Raw genomic sequence first — 21266 nt, 5'->3', positions numbered from 1 at the left:
CTCGAAATTCTAAAAATTACGGTTACGGTTAAAATAATAAATTTATGATACCTAAGAGCGGGTGTCCTCCTCAAATTGATGGAGTTTGACTCCAAACTGCTAAAGTCTGTAGCACCCCAACCAATCACTATTAAAGACATTTTCGGTGTCATGCTCAATGTATTTAAGAATTGCGTTTGAAGGCAGACAGGATAGACCGCACTGGAAAGTAGTACCTTTGTTTTCAACTTCAGAATGGCAACATCGTTATAATTCACACTGCGTTTATACTTCGGATGAGATATTATGTCGCTTATCGGGATTCGCTGCACGTTTGCCGCGATATTTACTATGCTTTCGTTTCCTACTCGTACCTGGGACAATGAGTAAAAGTTCATTAAAGAAATCCGTTAACGTTATCTAATGTTAATTCGTAAGATAATAATCTTATCTTTCTTTCTTTCAAGAGAAATTTTTACATACGTCGTAGGGAAGTTACTTGTTACAGAGCATATACAGAAACATTGCGCGAATTACATTAAATTTTGCTGTTCGAGAAACAAAATAAACGTAATCGATGGTAATATACGTGCAACTTAAAATATTCTTTAACCATATATCGTCGAATCTTTCTCTGATCATGAAGGGAGAAAGCGCGGTTGATTTCAATTTCTCGTTCTGATGGACTCGCATTAACTTATTTCACAACAATGCAATGACATAAAACGTTAAAGTAGTAAACGAAATAATGTTTAAAAAAAATAGACAGATACATGATATTTTTTATGATGACAGATACATGTAAATTTTAAATCACACGACATCGTATATTAACAAACAGTAACAAAGTCGTACAAGAAGAACGAAGATAGATAAAGAAGTACAGGTTTTTATTATTTTTCAAAAAAATCATACAAAAATACTCACTTCGACTGGAACTTTTTCGTTTATATTATTCACACAGTGTGCTGCTGTTAACACGTGTTCAATGGAGATCAAGCTACCTCCGCATTCGTAAGTGATAGGTGCTGGATTTTCGGAAAGGTCCTTGTTTACATATCCTAAAGCGACTGCATATGGAAATTCTCCAGGTTTAGCCTCAACTCCGCCGTATATGTGAAACGATAGATCGTACAATTGCGAGCTCTGCTCATTGTATTCTTGGCAAGCTAAAAATTAAATGCATTACCATAACAAATGATACAAAGCGATCGAACTTTCGATAAAAATTTTTTAATCCTCTTGCGCAATAATTTATTACAAGTCAAATCACAGATTAATACAGAATTATAACTTCTCTAATTTACTTGTAAAATTTCATTCGTTTTATCGTCAAATATATTAATCTATTTGTAACTCGATAATACTTGGCAACTTGTAACTTGTGACACGGTATTATTATTGATCTTGTTGTTTCTGTATTTAGAGGTAGGATCACAATAGTTATTATTTTATTCTTTGGATAAATCTATCACAGCGTTCTGAGCCGAAAAACCATTATTGCACTTTCTTACATGGACTAGGGATAAAAACAAAAGAATATCTGAAATCTATCGATTGTATCTAGAACTATAACTATTCTAGTTATTATTTATTGTAAGTAGCGCATCTGCATATGGATGGCAAGCGCGAACTCACGTTGTCATTTTCAATAGATCTCAATATCATTATTGAAATTTTAACTGGGTTAACAATGTTAGTTGCATTATGCAAGAGTGCCGTGGTAATAAATCCGGTAAAATACGTTTTGAGAAGATTAATATGCCTTTAACAATGGTTGTAAGAAAAAGAAAATTTCCAAAATGAAGGTACGTATTCTTTTTGGTAGTACGTGTACTTAATTTTACGCATTGCGCATAAATCCTGGACCAAAAGGAAGGTTAACCATTTAAATTTTAAATAGAGTATGCAAATCAACTTCGTAGTAGGTGATTTATACGCATATGATCGTGATATTTTATCAAGAAATTTCTTTCTGACGTATCTTTATGCATTTCGTGTTTCATTTCAGATTCAGATAAAATGCATGCAATTTGATATGTTAAGATAGTAAATTTGTATTATAATCTATTCCTCGCTTCTCGTTCTACGTAATTAAAATTTCATACTATTATTTTATAAAATCCATAACAATAAATTACGTACACCGCATCTCGTAAATATAAAACTACTCTGAAATTTTCAATTCTTATACAGATACGAGGTACAAGAATACAACGTGACAAAAGACTAGAAGTATGCGAAATTGAATAATTAAACTTAGACAAGTTATTGTTATTATTTCATTATACAGTATGCTGAGTTAAATATTTACGTGGTAAGATGAAAATTTCGAACAGAATTTTTACGCTGGTTTTATAATTATGAGACAAAACTAAACTGCTCTTTTTACCGTTTTTCTTTCTTTCAATAAGTATTATAATCTAATCTTTTGGAATAAGGAAAATTGTTTCTCAATACGACATAAAACATAGCATGCTTTGTTTCTTATCACATTAACGTACGTAGACCATACAGGAAAAATATAATCAATCAAGCTTTTTGTTTTTCGTAGAGAGATAATTTTTTTTCAAATTCAATATGCTTCGAACCAAATCGATATTACCAAGTCCTATCTTACTATTTCGTTTATACGTGCGTTTTCGCTGTTCTTATGAATATTCCAGAATATTAAAAAAGTACATGAGACTAAGTTGTGTCATTATCTTTTTATAACAGTTCTTTTTATCGTTACTTTTCAGACAACTCACTCCTTTTTAACTACTAGAATTATGTTATACTCCTAGTACAACTGTTTCTGATATTTCCATATGCTCGATCATTGATGATGTTCTACAGACTCCGATCTACTATATACGCGTACTTTTCACACATGCAAGCGATTGTATCTAACACGCGCGTAAACTTTTAATACCATCCGACCAACATAATTGTGTCATAAATTACTTTCAGATTGTGAATCTTCCGATCTTCCTAGATCTTTAAAAATATCTGCGAAGTGTAAACTTCCTACGCAGATTTTTAATGAAAAGAAATTATCGAAAACTAGTGCTGATAAGATCAATTTGCTACGTCGAAATAGGTTTTATAGTTCGATTATAATATAAATACGTGGAAGTTTCAAAAACGGACTCGTTATTTACGATACAAATTAACAGGTTTAAAGGAGCAATGGTGTAACAGAACCTTTAATTACGAGTGATAGAATCTTTAATTTGTGGAAACTATGAAGGAAGTTAACTTTTAATACAAAAATCTGTATAGCCCCGTAGAAAGAGTGATTACGCGCAAAGTATTTTAACCATAGAAAATTACATTATCCAAAGAGCCATACCAATATCAGCTGGACGAGGTGATATCTTCCTCGTGATATTTATGGGACAACAAACGATCTCGATGTCCTTAACGAATCCACATCTTCCCGAAGAAGTCGTATGTCTTCTACCTTCTATTACTTCTTGCATCCTGAAGGGGCAGTCGGACAATTGCCTACATACACCTGGATTACCTTGTTCCATCGTGCAATGGCTTCCTTCTGCGAAGAACAAAGAGAAACCAGAGGTAATATTGCTTTTACTTATCGCGTAACATCCTGTTAGTCTTGTTAACGAGGCTGAATTTCAAGTTTGTATTTAACTCGGCCTCTTCACGCAAACAATTTAATACAAACGTTACTCCACATGATCGGTGCAAAGTTGCCAGTTAAAGAAGGCTTGACTTTACAATACATAAGAGTGACGTCATAAAAGTACACAAAACGTTTCTGCAATAAGCAAGTGTAGTTGCTCGCGAAATTATTTGAACGCCTGTCATAGAACATTTATCTGTATATATTATCTACGTTATGCAAAAGGTTTTGTATAATGCGCGACACGATACGACTATCGCGATAACGCTGGTAAAGTTTGAAGCAAGCCTGAAAATTGATATGAAAGCTACGATATATTTATTGCAAGCATACATTTCGCAAATATCACGAAATTGTTTAAACAGTGAATTGTCCATTTTACCGATAGGCATAATGGTATCGCTTTTAACGCTAATTACACGTGTGCGATGAACGTCTTGTATGTTATGCTTTCTTTTATGTACATTTTCGAATTGCTTTCAAAGTTTGCCATAATAATCATGATATCTAGTCGATTTACAAAAATGTGATATAATAAGGGTCCAAACACTTTCGTGTGTCGCTGTAAAATAAATACGTATTTCGTTCGCGTCGTGCAATACAAAATTCGCGTAGATCACTATGTTCGTGTTCGTAATACGACGATATACTTTTTATTGGGTTCAACCACGGTACATCATAATTCCGGTCGTGACGAAGACAGAGTTGAAGAGTTCAAACCGTAGAAATATTCCTTTTTTTCTTTTTCTCTCTCTAGAAAATCCGAGTTGAGTGGGCGGAGACATAACAACTCTACCGTCTTTCGTGATCGCAGTTTTAAACACTTTTTGAAGCAAGATGATCATGAATTTTTAAATCGTTCGACGTGAAGACGATTACGACGAAAAGAGAAAAAACACAGACACAGACATAAGTTACACACGAACACGGAATAGATATTTTATTTACCATAGAGTTCTTCTTTGCTCACGGACGCTAAGACGAGGAGTAGCAGGAACAAGGCATTCGATCGAACGATGCTGCACATTTCTGTAATAACGTACACAAAACTGACACGGCGATGAGAAGTGAAACAAACGATGCCGATAAACCAATCCGCGTGGCGTACAGTTCAAGACTAAACTGATGATCAAGCAAGCACGAGTGATGCCATGAATCAGATAGAAGGGAAAGACTCGAAGAAAGATTCACGCCCATATGTTTTGGTCTTCCTGGTGGGAAGAACAGGAATAGAGAAAATGACAAAATTAAAAAATCAATGATGAATAGACGGCAATATTGCGATGCGATGTACAGCGATTAACGTATTACGTATTGAATGTTAGATGCCTCTTTATGGACGTCGCGAACCGGATTTGAACAATGTAATTAACGTTGCACACGGTAATTTACGATTCTTTATTTTAATATTCCTTTATATTTGTTAATATTTAATTTAATATTGCTTTTCCTTCAAAATTCAATGATTCCTCAATGACGCCGTAACAACAAATTGCCAATTACCTCGGGACGATGTTATTTGCTACAAAGATAAAGCGATCTTGCAGGCAGAGACCTATTTGGAATTATGTCATGACGAAAGTATATTAAGATCGAGATTGATGGTTATTTGAGAAGACACGTCGATAATACGTAGTTGACATTAATTTAACGATGATTCTTGACGTACTGTTAATTACGATAATTGGAGTACAGTTAACGATCACGCAACAATTGATCGCAGTTAAGATAAAAATTCTTACATAATATTAAGTCAGTGAAAACTAATGGACACTTACGATAGATTTTGACGCAGCCATCGAACAAAATATTATTTCTTTACGTTTGAAAAGCATAGTTATTGTATAAACATGACAATAACGCGACACTTCTCTTTGTCGTTGGTTCAAGGACCTCTGTCACAAAGCTACCTGAATGATACCTCATCGTTCGCTTCCATATCGTTCAAAAGTTTATATAGCGTCCAAAGTTTAGAGTGCTACAAAATGATACTTATTATTATTAGATAATACTTATTGTATTAGATAATAAAAATTGCGTTCATTTATAATGAAAATTTAATTGACCTACAGCTGAATGATTTTATTCCAGTCAAAACGAAATACAGGGTGGTTGGTAACTGGTGGTACAAGCGGAAAGGGGGTGATTCTACGCGAAAAAAGAAGTCGAAAATATAGGATAAAAATGTTTCGTTTGAGGCTTTGTTTTCGAGGAAATCGACTTTGAATTTTCACTCGGTACGCATGCGGTACGTTGTAACGGATCTCATTGTAGATCGTTGTCTCGATGAAAAAATTAAAAAAAAAAAAATAAAAAAAAAAATTTTTATTTTATATTTTCGACTTCTTTTTTCGCGTAGAATCAGCCCCTTTCCGCTTGTACCACCAGTTACCAATCACCCTGTATATTCCGTGAAGTACATTTTACCGAAAAAATAATAGTTTCTGTATAAAGAAACTAATAATAATAATAATATATTTGTTGCATCGAGACTTAACGTTTACAGTGGTGTGTGAAAGTTTTTCGCGTAAATTTTGCACTTTATATTCCAAAAGCGATATCTGAGAAATGTTTACTTACCAAAAGGTATAAGAATAAGTTAAACAAAACGATAAAACAAATAAACCGTTATACGGCTATATAATATTAGTTAAAATTCTTTAAAATATCATTTTTGAAATATAAACGGGAATCTTTTATATATTCTGAATTCGAAATAATTTCTTAATGACTCACTTATATACCTAAGATTATATATATTTATATTCGACTCTAAATAAACCGAAGGCTGAAGAATTTTGTTCGTGTCAAATTAAAATATACTCGATAAAATATGTTTTATCGAGAAAATAAAAGGAACGAAAAAATGAGAAATCCGCACGCAGAATGCAAAGTTGGGTCATCGTTGGATGACCGTGAATGATAAGCATTTATTTCTGTAACAAAAGCTCGTATACGTAAATGGAGAATTTCAGACAAGTTTTCCTGCTTCTTATCCGAATTTTCTTTTTTCCTCGATATTAAACCCGTGAGAATTAGATCTATGATATATTATTAGTCATCAACGATACATAGAAATTATATATGCAATGGCTTGCATTGGTAGTTTGTTCCTTATTCAGTCACCTAGATTTTATTTCCTGGTAAACTTATTCACGTTCGTTTACATCAAACAGAAAACCGCGAAATTACACGGATATTTACTCGCAGGGTTTCCCATAAAAATAGAACCTGGGGGTTCACACATGTACGACATTGGCCTGAATACCTTCCATGAAATGCACTCGCATAAAAATAACCGTGTTTCCTTGAGATCGTATTAAAAATCATAATCGTACGTGTATCACGATGAAGTTGCAACTTAGTCTCTCCACTTTGTTTCCTTATAAGAAATTCACGTTAATGTTACAATTATCCTGATCTTTATGGCCTCATGTTGATTTCTCAAGAAAATTTCTGATTAAGTTCTACACGTACGTCATAGAACCCATAAATATCAGCCACTGCATTCATAACGATAGGAAAGACGAACGATTTTCTCGTATTAACAAATGAGCGTCGTCTCTTTATAAATTACTAGCATATAGCGCGCAACGATGATAAAACGTATATGCAGCTGAATGAATGAAAGGGATCCATAATCGAGCAAATCAAAAACGAAATTAATGAATAACTGAAAACCGATATCCAGGACAAAAGGAAGATTTGTTTCGCGTTAAAAAATTGTTAACATTTCGATGGAAAATATCCAGTTACCAGCTTTGATATTCTCTGTCGTATGAAATTTTGTATTTTTTATAGCATACTGTAGTATGTAATGGAAATGTATGGAAATCTGTCTATATTTAGAAACACGCAGTAATTCCCAATTATACTACTTTACATAAGTTATCTAATATTGGGTTAATGCATGCGACTATCGCAATTATAGAACAAAACAAAAATAAAATAGAATTGCCTTCTGATTCATTAGTGTTCACCATTTCTATCCTAATTACTCTATTTGCAGTGTTCCCAATTATTATCGATCGTAAATTTCACTGATCACTGTCCGATTCTATGTTAGAATAAAATAGAGTAAATTCAAAGTATAAAATAATAAACGCCAGTACTTATGAAACGAGATGATGGCATTAATACTTCCTACATCTTCAATAAGCAATAAAAAAAACTAACACTACTACTGTAAGCGTGTCAGAGGCGATTTATGCTTCATACAAATTACCAGAATGCTTGAACAGATATCGTTTGTGATTCCCCGGCTGCGTCTAGACGCGTGTTATAATGTACGCGTGTACAATAATGCACATATACCTACCGAATACGTTTCGAAAACATTTGAATCCGGATGAAAAAAGTATGAAAACGCGAAAGAGATACGAAGGAGGAAAACGGCAGTGGAAGAGGTGAGAAAAAGAGACAAAAACCGGTATAAAGGTGGAAAAAGAGGGAAGAAGTTCGAAAGGCGAGGATAGAGCCTGTCGGAGAGAGGATGGTAGAGCGAGAAAGAGAACAGTTTTACACGCGTTCGCATTCAGTGTGGCTGCGGCGTTCGTGCCAGTCGTATTCCGTTGCTTGTTTTCAGCTTTTATTACTCTATTTCACATCTATGACCCTGTTGTTGCTGATTTAAACGAGAATGAACGACACGAAGCACGCAAAACCTGATTTCCGTCACCATTTTTCTCTATGAGGGACACGCGAATAAACGATGCGCTCAGACCCAGGAACACGTGAATCTCCAAGTCGTTTAAAATCGCAACATTAGGTAAGAGAAGCTTTATTTTATAATGATGCGTTTTATTAACCGCTGTTCCACGTATTCTGCCATTACGCCGACCTGTTTGATAAAAATACCCCATCCAATTAAAACTAAATTTTGAAACTAAAAGAATCCGAAGTTTATTATTCCCTATGTGCCATCTTCATTTCGCGTTATTCGATTAAAAATAATTAGTCGTTATTTCGCAACAGCTTGTATAACGCGGCTTTACTTAAGAGATAAGAAAACAAAGTCTTCAAAGTCTGTGGACATTTCCTGTTACGAATGGTATTTTGATATTTGCTTGCAAATCTTGAATCGCATGCTCATTTCGATTAAATCTTCGGCGTATTAATAGCGTACAAAATATAAAATTGTAAATGAATTTTTACAATATGAATTATTCGTAAGCAAACGTAATATCCGTCTTGTGATTTTTAAGCGAACGGTGTATCTTGGAAAATGGGAAAGTAAACCAGCTACAAAGCTACTAAGGAGCTAACTTCGATATTCACCAAACCGAGTAATCCGCTGTCTAAAATAGATATGAGCGCAAAATACTCGATGCAATAAATAATTTCGTAATGTTATCTCAGTTAGAATTGCTAAATTTAATTTTTCCGTTTTGTTTTCATTAATACAGTTTATCGGGGTAAAGTAAGGCTGTAAGCTCGCATTCAGAAGAAATGTAGTTTAGTATACTTTTACTCTCAATATCTTGTGAACGCGATTCTCGTCGAAGGCAAGTGGAAAGAATACGGAGTTTCCCGCGCCCCTCGGATCAGATAAATCGGTACTGGTGAAAGTTACGCAAAATCTCGTTCAATTAAATAACTCGGACGGAATGATATACATTTTCAAGTATCCTTTTGACTATGTAAAAATCGTTTGTTCTAGCTACTGTCTCCTATCCAAATTCTCGCGACGATACGACGCGTGACTAATTTCCACGCGCGTGAAATCGTAGAAATATTTAATGTTATTATATATAATTGGATCTTTTCTCCATCTCAGTATCACGGTCAAGTTAGAGCGAACTTGTACCTTGTACTTAGGTAATACTACAGTAATAAATATGGAAAGTGACGTAATCTGATTAACTTAAATCAACCATAAACGATGGACAGTCTAACCAGTAATATCAAAAGAATTAGATTTTTGATAGAAAATATCGTTAACACTACGAACTGTACGTATTAAGACATTTACATTTGATATAAATTAAACGTTTTATTTTCTAGCTATTTTATTAATTATAATTTCACTTGCATCGCTATGATCTCATTCGCATCCCTTTCTAATTTATTTATATCGTAATATAAGTACGATATAATAATCGCAAATCTTTTCTATGATATTGAATGAAATAATAAAAATATTTGTCGGAGTTGTCCAAGCAATGTAACGAATAGATGTTTTGATACTTATATCTGGCAGTTTACATCTACGAAGTTCTAGGAAGATCGAACGCAACTTATATACAACTCATCCGTTAAAGTTTTCGACAAATATATCGATGTCAAACGGAGTGGTTTCTGAGCAAATAGTAGCTGATGGCGAATATTGTGTCGCACGCGTGCATTCACGATGGATATTTGCAATTGCAATTAAGACTTGTTGAACTATATAGATTACTGCTCGCGAGTACCCAGATATTTTAATTGATTCGAAGCACGGCACATAAATAAATAGCTTGTAGAATTAACAAACAGTAAACTGTAATGATACGTTTAAAAATTGCCCAACAGTATATTAATATCCAATATATCTATTGAGTTTCGTCCAATTTTTTAAGTATCGCTGCTTGCATATTAACGGTCATGGTCCTTTTATAAGCTTAGAAGAATTTTTTTATTTTATCTGTATCTTGCAACTAATAGACAGTCCGGGAGTAAAGAAATTTCTCAAATTTGTTTTGTTATAAATCTTCTTGAAAAATCCGTAACTTGTTTGATTCTTATCGTTAGAGGCGCCAGTATTTCATTGCATATTCACTAGTCTGTTTAAAATCACTTTTCCAATGTCATAACGATGAATTATCAATAACGGAAATGAAATCCTCATTTACCAACATACAATTCTTTTATTCGCATCGTTGATTGTATCAATATCAACGGTATGTCTATCAGTTGCGACTCCTAATTCAAAGATTAAAAAATCGGAACTTTGTCAAGTACCAAGATAATTCTGTAAGATCTGACAAACTTTGTTATTGTACATAAATTTTGAAGACAATATTCAATACAATATTAATACAATATTAATACAAATTACACAATACAAATCAAACAATATTAATTTTGTAATTAAGGCACTCGATCCTTCTTTGCAATTAAAACGTATCCCGTCAGAAATGAACAAATATGCGAAATACTTTTGAACAGCGATCTAAATCGGCGAGCTACATACCCACGTACGTACGTATGTCTTAATTACGCTAACGCGTAGAAGTTGCGGGCACATGTGGATGTTTAACGCGCAGGTTTAACATTAGACCATCCAGTGGCAAGGACAAGCCAATTTATTCCTTCAATGGTATGATCGCCGCGCTAAATTGGATAAATCGGCGACGGTCCTAATTAACGTACAGGCCTAATGTATGCAAACTGTTTATATCGGCAGGAGGAAAAGGCAACTGTAAAACGGACCGCGCGTTCCCATCCTCGTTGATTAAAATGTTCTGGTTCATTTGACGCGCGGGTCGCTACACTCTTTACTCGTTGACATTGATACGCCGCTCGGTATTACGCAATAATCTCCTTAGCACGGTGCTGTTAACTATGTTACAACTTTCCGTGGGTGTTTCGCGAACTTGCCCGCGCTGGGAATTGAATATCATACCATAACCGCGTCTCTTGCGTATGCTGATTTCTCATGGTTCTACAATGCAGATAGATTATTCTAATTGTAAGATAATTCGAAAATATTCCAATGTGTGTGTATGCGTGTATGTGTTCATATCTTTCTTTAATTATAATTTAAATAATAATAATAGTAACGATATATCTGTGCTTGATCGAGGTTTAATGGCTAATACGATCTTTAGACTTAACTCATTAAGAACCCCACATTGCGGCAACGCATCTGATTCTGTAATTTCTTTTCAGTGAATTCACATTATCGAATTCCACTAAATTCATCGTAATCGTGAAAAATAATCGCAACAATTTGCTGAATATCTTGTTCGTGAAACGAATCTCCACGAAGATATTCACATAAGAATCCATTAATCTAATTGCAATATACAAATATGATACCAGAGAATTGTGATTTAAATAGATAAGAAAGAAGTGAAACGTCCAAAAGGAATAGCGATATCACGGTGAAGAGCCGTTAAAACAACCCGTGTAAATTAAAAACCATCAAATGGACGAATCCACGAGTGATAATGAGAAACAGCCTCGATCACAAGAAGTGGACGCAGATCAGAAGCAACAAACCTCTACAAAAGCGACAAATTATATGACATCGAACGACACTGATTTATCGAAAATTCCAAAACGAAAATTGTCTGTATTTTGTCGATCGTTCGACGTGATCGCGCAGGTCGATCAAGAGAAGGAGAAACAGACGCTGGATTTTCGAAGAACGTCAAGCAGCCCGTCCGTACAAATCGAAAGAACTCGAGAGGACGCCGATTCGAAGAATGGTCAGATCGATCAACAAGCGAGCTTGCAGGGAAGACACTTCGTCGATGATTATCGTTCGTTGAACGAGAACGGGAAGTTTTTGAGCTGCTCCTCGCCAAGTCGGCTCAGCGAAAAGCCCTCGTCGAATAACGGGCAAGTTTCGAAAGCTGGATCATTATCTCCGATAGGGTTCAAGCTACCTCAAGTTCTAGAGGACACGATCGTCGATAATTACGCCACGATTACCGAGACGTCAATCGGGAAACACTATAAGTTGAATAACAATGGGAATTACGAGTACAAAGTAAGCTGTAACAAAAACTCGTAACAAAAACGATCCTTGGCTATGTTTATCTTTCTTTATAAAAGCGAAAGAATATCTCAACGTCTTCGATCTATTAACTGGGGTAGACGAGACTAGCTCGTCATTCAGATCCTAATCTTTCAGTCTTAATAATATCTTTATCTAGTACTTCTTTATACAGGATGATTGGTAACTGGTGGTACAGGCGAAAAGGGGGTGATTCTACGCGAAAAAGGAAGTCGAAAATATAGAATAAAAATTTTTCGTTTGAGGCTTTGGTTTCGAGAAAATCGACTTTGAATTTTCGCTCGGTAACCGTACACTTTATCACGTCTCGTTATAACGGATCTCAGTGTAGATCGTTGCCTCGATTGACGTTATTTTTTTAATTTTTAAAATTTTTAAATTTTTATTCTATATTTTCGACTTCTTTTTTCGCGCGGAATCACCCCCTTTCCGCTTGTACCACCAGTTACCAACCACTCTGTATATGTTTGATTTTATGTTTAAGATAAAACGTATAAAACGCGTCGAATTCGTATTTGCATTCGATTTGAAATCGACCCTACTGCGGACTTCGAATTTATTCGACAACAAAGATTTTTAACTTTTTTGAAGAAAACATTTAACGTTGAGCAACGTTAGATATATGTCCGGTTAAAAGACAATCCATTTGACGAGTTAATTTTTGTTCCATATATATTACAATGAATAAATAGAATATAGAAGAAAGCGTTATTATCTAAAATATTGGAAAACTTAATAAGGACCGTGATTGTTATGAGTCTCCCGATTTAACTCTTAATGGTTCCTGTTGGTATTTTCTCTTGGAGGATATTTCAGTCGGACTGTTTTCATGGCAAACTGATTCTCTGATACGATTTGCGAGTCGAATTAATTTCGTAGAACTTCGCTGAATCTACTGCATCGAAAATATTTTTCTTAGGATTATTCCGGTCGCAATGAAGAACGAACTCATTCGGAAATGAATCCTCTTTTAAATACTTCTGCGCGATGGTTTCCTGATATAACTATTTTATTTGATCATACATATTTGTTTGTTGATTTTATACAATTGAAAATGCTCGAACGTTAAATCTTCTAAAACTCTTACATATTATCATATTATAGCAATGGAATAAAAATTCCTTACGAATGATCTGTGGCTAAGGGTTATAACGCAACGTGTACAGAATTCCAAAATTGTATCGCTTTCACATATCATCTAGAAACCGAGAAAAAGAAGGAAAAGGAACAAAACCTTGGCCCAATTTCCAGCATCATCGTGTATTCCACAGAACTATGTTATATATATTACATGATTTATCAGACAGCTAAACCGAGTCTAGTCTAAAGTTAGAACCGACCAGTGGACCGTTAAGAGTTAAAAATAATCTTCTTACTCTTAATGATTGTTGTCTTTCGATCACAGGTCGCCGACGAAAGTGCCGTGATCAATTCGCGCCAAACCAATTCGTCACCCGACCTAACCAATACTATTCGATCATTCGCCAAAGAAAAAGTTGGAAACGCCGAAACGAACAGCTCTGCTGCCAATGGAACGGCCGAGCCGCAACATGGAAATTCACCGCAAACACGTTCGGCATGTTCGCGAGCCATCACGTGCACCGGTAAATCGCAGAAAGTCTATACACAGCTCGATCAAGTTAAAAAACCTAAAAATACAATAAGATGTATATTGTTGGAGATCTATTTCTCTCTGATTCGCAGATCTGGTTAAGATCAAAGATTCGGAGTATCCCCGCTCGTTTGTGAACGCGTCGGGTGCCCGTCGTCTTGGGAAATATACATCAGTCGATGCCGAAATGTCGAGTCACGAGGATAGCTCGATGGGTTCCGATAGCGAGGACGATTCGATCGAACGGACCGTGCACGCCACGATATGTACGCGAAACGAGACGAAGAATGAGAGGTCACGATCGAAAAGTAACAGCCCGTTGTCACAAACTTTGTCGTCTATCTCGATGGGTGAACCCTTCAGGAAACTCAACTTAAGGGAAATTCATGATCAAAAAGTGGCGGAGGATGTTGAGGAACTTTGTCTGGAACGAGTGGAGCGACAAGTTGGTAATCCTTTTAAAATATCACTTGTTCTTTTTATTCCTATAGAAAATATACTTGTTTTCCGTAAAAATATCGAAACGTATATCACCGGTGACAAGCATTAAGACACCTGCTGATGAATTGAGCGCCGTCGTCATTTCTATTTTCTGGTTACTTTGTCATAGATTTGTCGTTTTAATTTTATTCTCATCTTGTTATACATTTGTATAATTTATTTATTTTATGCTATAATTGTAATGTAGTAATTAATTGATTTTATGGCGTAAAATACTGGATGACATAAAGTTAAGTTTTCAATAAATATAACGAATAGGTGTCCTAATGCGTACGGTGGTTACACGAAATATGTATAATCACAGAATATGTGTTTAGATCCTGTTATGTAATTATAAAGGTTCGATACTATGAAAATACGATGCAGAAACTGATAAAAAGTCATTTTGTAGGAAAACAAAGGCATTTACTTCACATGCAAATACTTACAATGTATGTACTTACAATGTATATACGTGCAATGTAGGTAGATTGAACATTATTCTCAATTATCTCTCGAAACGTATTAAACATGCTCGTAGTTATTTCTGCGAAATGAATGATTTACCGCTAGACGGTTCCGATCTTAGAATATAATCTAATCTGCGAGAAAAAAGGAAGAAAAATTGATAAACTGCGCTGGCATTTGCGATGGAGACCTTCGGCATTGCCAGACGTTTGAAATATTGTGTATGTATGTACCTTGAGTCGTAGCTGTACCACATGGTCGCATTACATCTGGCGATCTATTCCGTTCGATAGGAAAAATAATATTTGTTCTAGAAGCAAAACGCGAAGCACATATAACAGTTCGGGAAATTCGAAATAAAGCGTACGGACGCTTTTACTGAAATTCCCTTTCGATTTCGCGCATTGAGATATTTATAGAGAAGCCGAAAAACGCTGAAAACTCGGTATCGGTTTAAGAAACGAAATGATATTCTTCGCGAATATATGTGTGTGTATCGTTTGATATCGTTTGCCACTAGAAACTTTTTGCCGCAAGGAGATCTCTGTCGGAAGGCGACTGCGAACGATACCATCGTACGAAACGTCGTTGCAGATGCGTCAAAGAAGAGGAATCGCTCGATGAAGAACAAAAGGAATTTCCAGCTTTTCCTAGCTTCAACGACACTAGGTTACAAATCATGGGGTTATCGTGCTCCAATGATATAGACAGTGTATACAGGTACACACGAGTCAAAGTACTATCTTTTTAATTTATTCCAGTGTATATTCTCTATGCGAAAACCACAGGGGAAACATACGTACGTCACATTTCATCTTCTTCACGTGGATGCAATTTTAAAATCCACTATTTCGTCAACCAATTACATGCTACTAAAATAGTTCTTTCATTGAATATGAAATTATCAAATATTGAATATTCTATTTACTTGAATATGGGACTCGTCTTGAAAAAAAGATTAAATCATTAGAAATCCTTTCATCAATGATTTTCTGACTCGATTGCATTCGATCCAAGATAAGCGCGAGTGCCCGGCTGTTTTCGTTGAACGATAGCGTATATGCATTTTCAGATCTGAATTAATTCTATCTCTTTTTCCTCTTTGTTTGTTACAGGGAAAATATACCAGAGAACGAGCTCGAGGTTAATAAGTTATCAGATATACGTAACATTACGAAATTAACGAGTGTACATTTAGTTTTATTCTGTGTAAATATCGACCCGCTTTCTTAATTTCAGCGCAAATATATTGCATTTTCGATAGGACTTAGTACGGATAGGATCACTCTGCATAGGAGGATGGCATTGTCGCTTCGTCAACGAGATCAATCGGAACGAAACTTTATGAATGAAATTCAAAAGATGCAAGAAGATATAAACGTAAATATAATTTATTACCTTCTTCCATCGCTCATCGCTGTTGTTCATGAATCGATCTCTTGTCAATTTTCCCAAATATCAATTATACCAATTATAAAAATATATAAATATATATTTTTGAAAAAACTAACTTGTCATTGCAATAAATTAATACAGCCAATTCATAAAAACTCAGAAAGCGTTAATATTGAAACCGTTTTACAATTTTTGAAAGAATTTTATATGTTCAGAGACTATTAATCATTATTATTATTATTATTTACCTGTTATTTTCCGTTAAAGGGTCTGTGTCCACTTTGCACGGATCAAGAGTCGATAGACAAAATAGAAAACGTCCGTCATCAGCTAGACATGATAGCACGCTCGGCCCATAGAGTTTCTTGCGCCGCTGAAACACTCGGAGCAGTGTACCAGGAGCATAGAATCTCTCGAGCAATCTTCATAGGTGACAAGTATTTGCAGTTATTGCGATCCAGATGTGAAAATCTGGCAGCAGATATCGCAGAAGTCAAGTAAGCATATTCCTCAAAACTTCCTTTTGTTTATTTATCTCATTGTGTTTCTCGCAATATTCGTAAATTAAATTGATATTCTTCTCATGCTGAAAAATAAAATATAATCATAATTAATTGTCAGAAATTATCTGCCATAAAAAATAATCTTCTTTCTTTTCAAGGCGATTTAATAATATTTAGAAATTATAATTTTTCAGACAAATATTGTTGAAGAACAATATCATGATAGAAGAAACTACTGGAGAGGTGGGAGATGATTTACCTAAACTTAGATACAGAAATGGATTACCCTGCAATAATCGAACAATGGTTTGAAAATTAGTAATGTATTAGACAAGATACAATATATTGCGCTGGTATATGCGCGAAATTGTAGATTTATCAACAGAATATGTTCGCTATTAATTAATTCTTTTTTAACTAATTTTATTTACAGATGACTAGGAGAAGAGCGAGCATCGCTACAATTTCGCGACCCTTGAGTGCACAGGACATAAAGGCAATACTTTTCGTCATACTATTATATCTTCTATGTAAAAATTACAAGAAAAAGCTACAGTTAAATAGAGAAATTTTTTCTTTTTTTAAATTCAGGAAACTCCTAGGCAACGTAACTCTGTTTCCGGAAGAGTTAACTTGAGACGGCCATCGTTATGCTTCGAAACGCAGAGGTGGGAAAACGAAAAATTAAACCGAACGGAGTTTGTACTATTTTCTTATTCCGCTGACTAACAATAATAAAATATATTTAAAACGATAAGAAAAATAAATGAAATGATGTTTCCATATTTTAGCAGCACAAATAGTGTTGTGGAATTACGTGACATTTTTGAGCACACTGAGCCGCGGAGAAATTCCATTGAAGAAAATAACAATCTCTTAAGAAACGACCAAAGTAATAACATTAGTAGTATGAATTGTAACATAGCCAGTAATACAAGGGATAAGGATCGATCAATTATCAAACAAAATTCTTTCTTGGAATCAAGTGTAACTAAAACTGTTGAAAAGCAGATAAAATCATGGTAATTACTCATTTAATAAGAAATGGTATATAATTAAATAAAAAGTAAATACAGAAACGTATTATTAGTTCATATTAAATATCTAAAATTATAATGAAATATAAGAAAGCGAACTTTTCAAAAAATACTTAACGTTTGTTAAACGTTTTGTTTTCAGTATACGAACAACTGAGCCTTTACGAATAACTAGAAATATCGAAACATGGCGGTCGATATTATGGTTTACATTTATCTTTTTTCTCGGATTTTATGCCAAACAAATTACTTCAACATTTGTTACATAATATATTAAATGGTTTTAATAGTAAGATTTAGCGTTTTTGTGTTATGGTGTTGCAGTATTAAATATATATTTCCCCGTGTAATAACACTTACAAGGAATAATAAAAGACGGGATTTACAAATATATCGTATTTAATATTCTTTTCTTTCCGTATATTACAAATTGTCCACTGTTCCAATGCACACGAGCGAATTATTTTTATTGTAATAACGTAAAGAAAGGATGCTCGAGCAATAAGTTGAGAATATTTGTGGTGATTCTGTTTCAGGTACTAGACTTGATGAATTGCTGTAAAACAGTACAATTAAAATATAGTTTCAATATTAAAAATAAATATCTTTTCAATTTGTAGTATTGAAAATTACCTATTAACAATTTTAACATGATCATGTGTAGGCCATAAACGAATAGTGCCATCCAAACTTCCACTGGCAATGTATTGACCATCACAACTCCAGTCTAAATTCATAATCGTGTCTTCGTGGCCTTTAAGTTCAGTTAACAATGCGTTAGTTGATAAATCCCAAATAGAAATAGATTTGTCATCGCCTAGAATAAAGTCTCAATTAATAAATTACAAAATACATATTATTTTACGAAATATTATTATAAACTGTCTTACCTGCAGCTGCCAAATATTTCCCATCTGGACTAAAGGCTAAACTATAAATCGTTGACTGCGCGCCTATATATACCCTTAATAAATTTCCGTCGTCCTTATCCCATAATCTCACAGTCTTATCAGCAGACCCAGTCGCTAAATATCGAGCGTTTGGGTGAAATTTGACACACTACAAAATAATATAATATATAACAAAATTAATGCAAATTTTAAATTTATTTTTTACATATTTTTTTAAGTATATGAATCCTTGAATATATAAAAGGGAATATTTTTTTTATATATTTGAAATACATACATTTATATCTAAAAAGTGACCGGCAAATATACGTAATGGAAATATCCTATCTAAAGACCATAATTTGGCAGTTCTGTCATGAGAACCAGTTGCTACATATAGATTAAATACACTAAGATCCATACACCATATAGGATAATTATGACCACTGTAACAAATTACATTTTAGTTTTAGTGTATCATAGTCAATTTAAATACGTACCTATAAATTGCGGCACATGTGTAATCATTAAGTCTCCATGCCCTCATATCTTTATCACTAGATACAGAAAGTAATATATCCGATTCTGGAATAAACCTTAAATCATGTACAATATCGGTATGTCCTCTAAGTATCACTGCCCCTCCTTCAATCCTTAAGATGAAATACAAAATTGTATAATATTATATCGTTCTATGTACTTAATGCACTGAAATTTAAAAAGATTTTGAAATTATAGGAACTTACATTTCATCTGACGTATCGTAAAATTTATGTAAAAATGGAATATCAGAGGCAAATGTGAAGGAAGGTTCTTCATACTTTGGCTTAATTAATACTGTTTCATTTATACCCCACAGCCTAATCTCTGTAGTACTAAACCCTACTGCTAATTTATCCATATTGGGTGGAATGGCACCACTACTTGCACTATAAAGATAAATAAATAAATTTTATATGACTTCTGCAATTTTCTAATTATTACTACATTGACCTTCAACGAAATTAATTTTTTAGATAAATAAATTCCTATATATGTAATTACTTTTCAACAGCATTATTTACTGCAAATATTCGTAGAGGTTGATGAGCATTATTTCGAATTAATCTTATAGCCTCTTGTAATTCTCTCATTTCACGGTCAGCTCCAGTACCTGATGGTTGTTCTACATATCCATTAATCCCCACCTCAGAACGTATACTTGCATCTTCACATCCTTCTGTGTCTGTTTCAGGCACATCCATTTTCTTAATTATTGTTACATGAGTGTTTATTATCTAAAAATAAAATAATTATTAAATTATTATATTTTATATTATATATATAACAAAAAATAAAATAAATAAATAATTATTTTGTAATCAATATATAACATTTTTTATAATATTACCTGCATTAATATTATATGACCATGTTTTGAGAGAAATTGTTGAAGACATAAGTGAGCAACATCCGACATATCCACTTTATATTTTCTAGTTCTAAATGAATTAACTAAAGGTCTTAATTCAATATCTTGTACTGAAAATACACTGGATAGTTCTTCTAAAAAATCTTTCTCTGTTTCACTGTTGAATTCATTTTGATGTGATTTTAGAAATTGAATTGCTGCTTGCCTGTTACCAGTATGTAGCATCTCTAAATACAAGTGACAAAATACAGGGTATAGAAGCCCTTTTAATTCCATTTTTAATTTATCATCGAGTACAATATTTACCCACATCTTCAACCTAGAGAAAAAAATATATTTTAAAAATGAAATCTCTCAGTAAAGATTATATATAATTAATTTAATATACTGAAACAGATATAACAAAAATTTAAAGAGATATACCGTTGATACGCTTGATCTGCAGCAGTAACATCAATGCTAATGGCACTAAAAATGATTGAATTATCTTGGGAAGTGGCAGAAGCAGCAGTTGCACTCAGAGTCATTTCATCACTTGTTCGGCAATGTATTTGATTGCCTTTACAAAAAATGTCGCTAGTCTATAATAGATATTTGAAAATAACAAGAGGTTATGTCAATTTAATAGTTGTAATTCAACTTCAAAAAACATTTTTTTAGTAAAAATAAGAACGTAACCTGCCTGATAATGACGTCGTTTTAAATATGATTCAATTGTAGCATTAATTAATTCACTCTTTAAACGTTTCATCTTTTTGAGATTATACGTTGGTTATGTTCAAATGAAAATATTTAACCATAAGAAAAACGTCAAATAATAAAAATCATTGAAAGTACGTAGTTTTAACAATTACTTAAAAAACCAATTGAATGCAAATAATATTCATATTTTGTCAACAATTAACAGAACAGACATCGAGTTTGAATAACTGCTATTATTATGTATGTTTCCATTAATGAAGTGAATTGGAACTTGAATAAACATTCAATTAGTAATGTTCGGCATATTGTTTTCATTACTAATTCCTCTTAAACTTTCATACTTTATTCAACCTTATTTATAACATATAGATCTATAAACAAATAGTTGCCGCTCGCCAGTCATTCTGAAAGTCAAAAACATATCTTTCCCCTAGAAAAG

General features: G+C 33.8%; 3 protein-coding genes across 11 annotated transcripts in view; 1 reads left to right on the top strand and 2 right to left on the bottom strand.

Moving 5' to 3' along the window:
* LOC117215741 (serine protease snake-like) overlaps window positions 1-16632 on the bottom strand; it is an 18665-nt gene extending 2033 nt beyond the window's left edge. The window contains exons 1-4 of one of the 2 annotated variants that reach the window (XM_033462190.1): window positions 16533-16632; window positions 3314-3514; window positions 907-1148; window positions 52-353 (exon numbers count right to left, since the gene is read on the bottom strand). In XM_033462190.1, coding sequence (XP_033318081.1) covers window positions 52-353; window positions 907-1148; window positions 3314-3497 — 728 coding nt within the window. In that variant the 5' untranslated portion in view covers window positions 3498-3514; window positions 16533-16632. Of the gene's footprint in view, window positions 1-51; window positions 354-906; window positions 1149-3313; window positions 3515-4555; window positions 4768-16532 lie in introns of those variants that run through there. The other variant, XM_033462189.1, reaches the window with a different exon arrangement.
* On the top strand, window positions 8078-18215 carry LOC117215735 (lymphoid-restricted membrane protein-like). Of its 5 annotated transcripts, none has more exons than XM_033462174.1 (13): window positions 8078-8375; window positions 11477-12302; window positions 13735-13933; window positions 14034-14386; window positions 15410-15609; window positions 16005-16032; window positions 16129-16269; window positions 16552-16781; window positions 16982-17093; window positions 17221-17283; window positions 17379-17455; window positions 17582-17809; window positions 17967-18215. In XM_033462174.1, exons 2-13 carry the CDS (start codon window positions 11736-11738, stop codon window positions 18091-18093), a joined length of 2325 nt encoding a protein of 774 aa, XP_033318065.1. In that variant the 5' UTR covers window positions 8078-8375; window positions 11477-11735; the 3' UTR covers window positions 18094-18215. The 5 variants fall into 5 exon arrangements, with proteins under 5 accessions (XP_033318065.1, XP_033318063.1, XP_033318064.1 ...); XM_033462172.1 differs by having other exon boundaries at window positions 17379-17485; XM_033462173.1 differs by having other exon boundaries at window positions 8079-8375; window positions 17579-17809.
* On the bottom strand, window positions 18206-21266 carry LOC117215738 (TAF5-like RNA polymerase II p300/CBP-associated factor-associated factor 65 kDa subunit 5L). Of its 4 annotated transcripts, none has more exons than XM_033462178.1 (10): window positions 20808-21266; window positions 20549-20706; window positions 20105-20444; window positions 19759-19991; window positions 19461-19643; window positions 19215-19367; window positions 19013-19160; window positions 18715-18883; window positions 18458-18641; window positions 18206-18380 (listed from the first exon to the last, which is right to left on the bottom strand). In XM_033462178.1, the coding sequence occupies exons 1-10, from the start codon at window positions 20874-20876 to the stop codon at window positions 18248-18250; spliced, it is 1770 nt and encodes a 589-aa protein (XP_033318069.1). In that variant the 5' UTR covers window positions 20877-21266; the 3' UTR covers window positions 18206-18247. The 4 variants fall into 4 exon arrangements, with proteins under 4 accessions (XP_033318069.1, XP_033318070.1, XP_033318071.1 ...); XM_033462179.1 differs by having other exon boundaries at window positions 20804-20894; XM_033462180.1 differs by lacking the exon at window positions 20808-21266 and having other exon boundaries at window positions 20105-20352; window positions 20436-20444; window positions 20549-20657.

This window comes from Bombus bifarius, unplaced genomic scaffold, assembly GCF_011952205.1.
Source record: "Bombus bifarius isolate JDL3187 unplaced genomic scaffold, Bbif_JDL3187 scf7180000009790, whole genome shotgun sequence".
NCBI classification, from domain to species: domain Eukaryota; kingdom Metazoa; phylum Arthropoda; class Insecta; order Hymenoptera; family Apidae; genus Bombus; species Bombus bifarius.
This window is presented reverse-complemented; position numbering and strand designations above follow the sequence as displayed.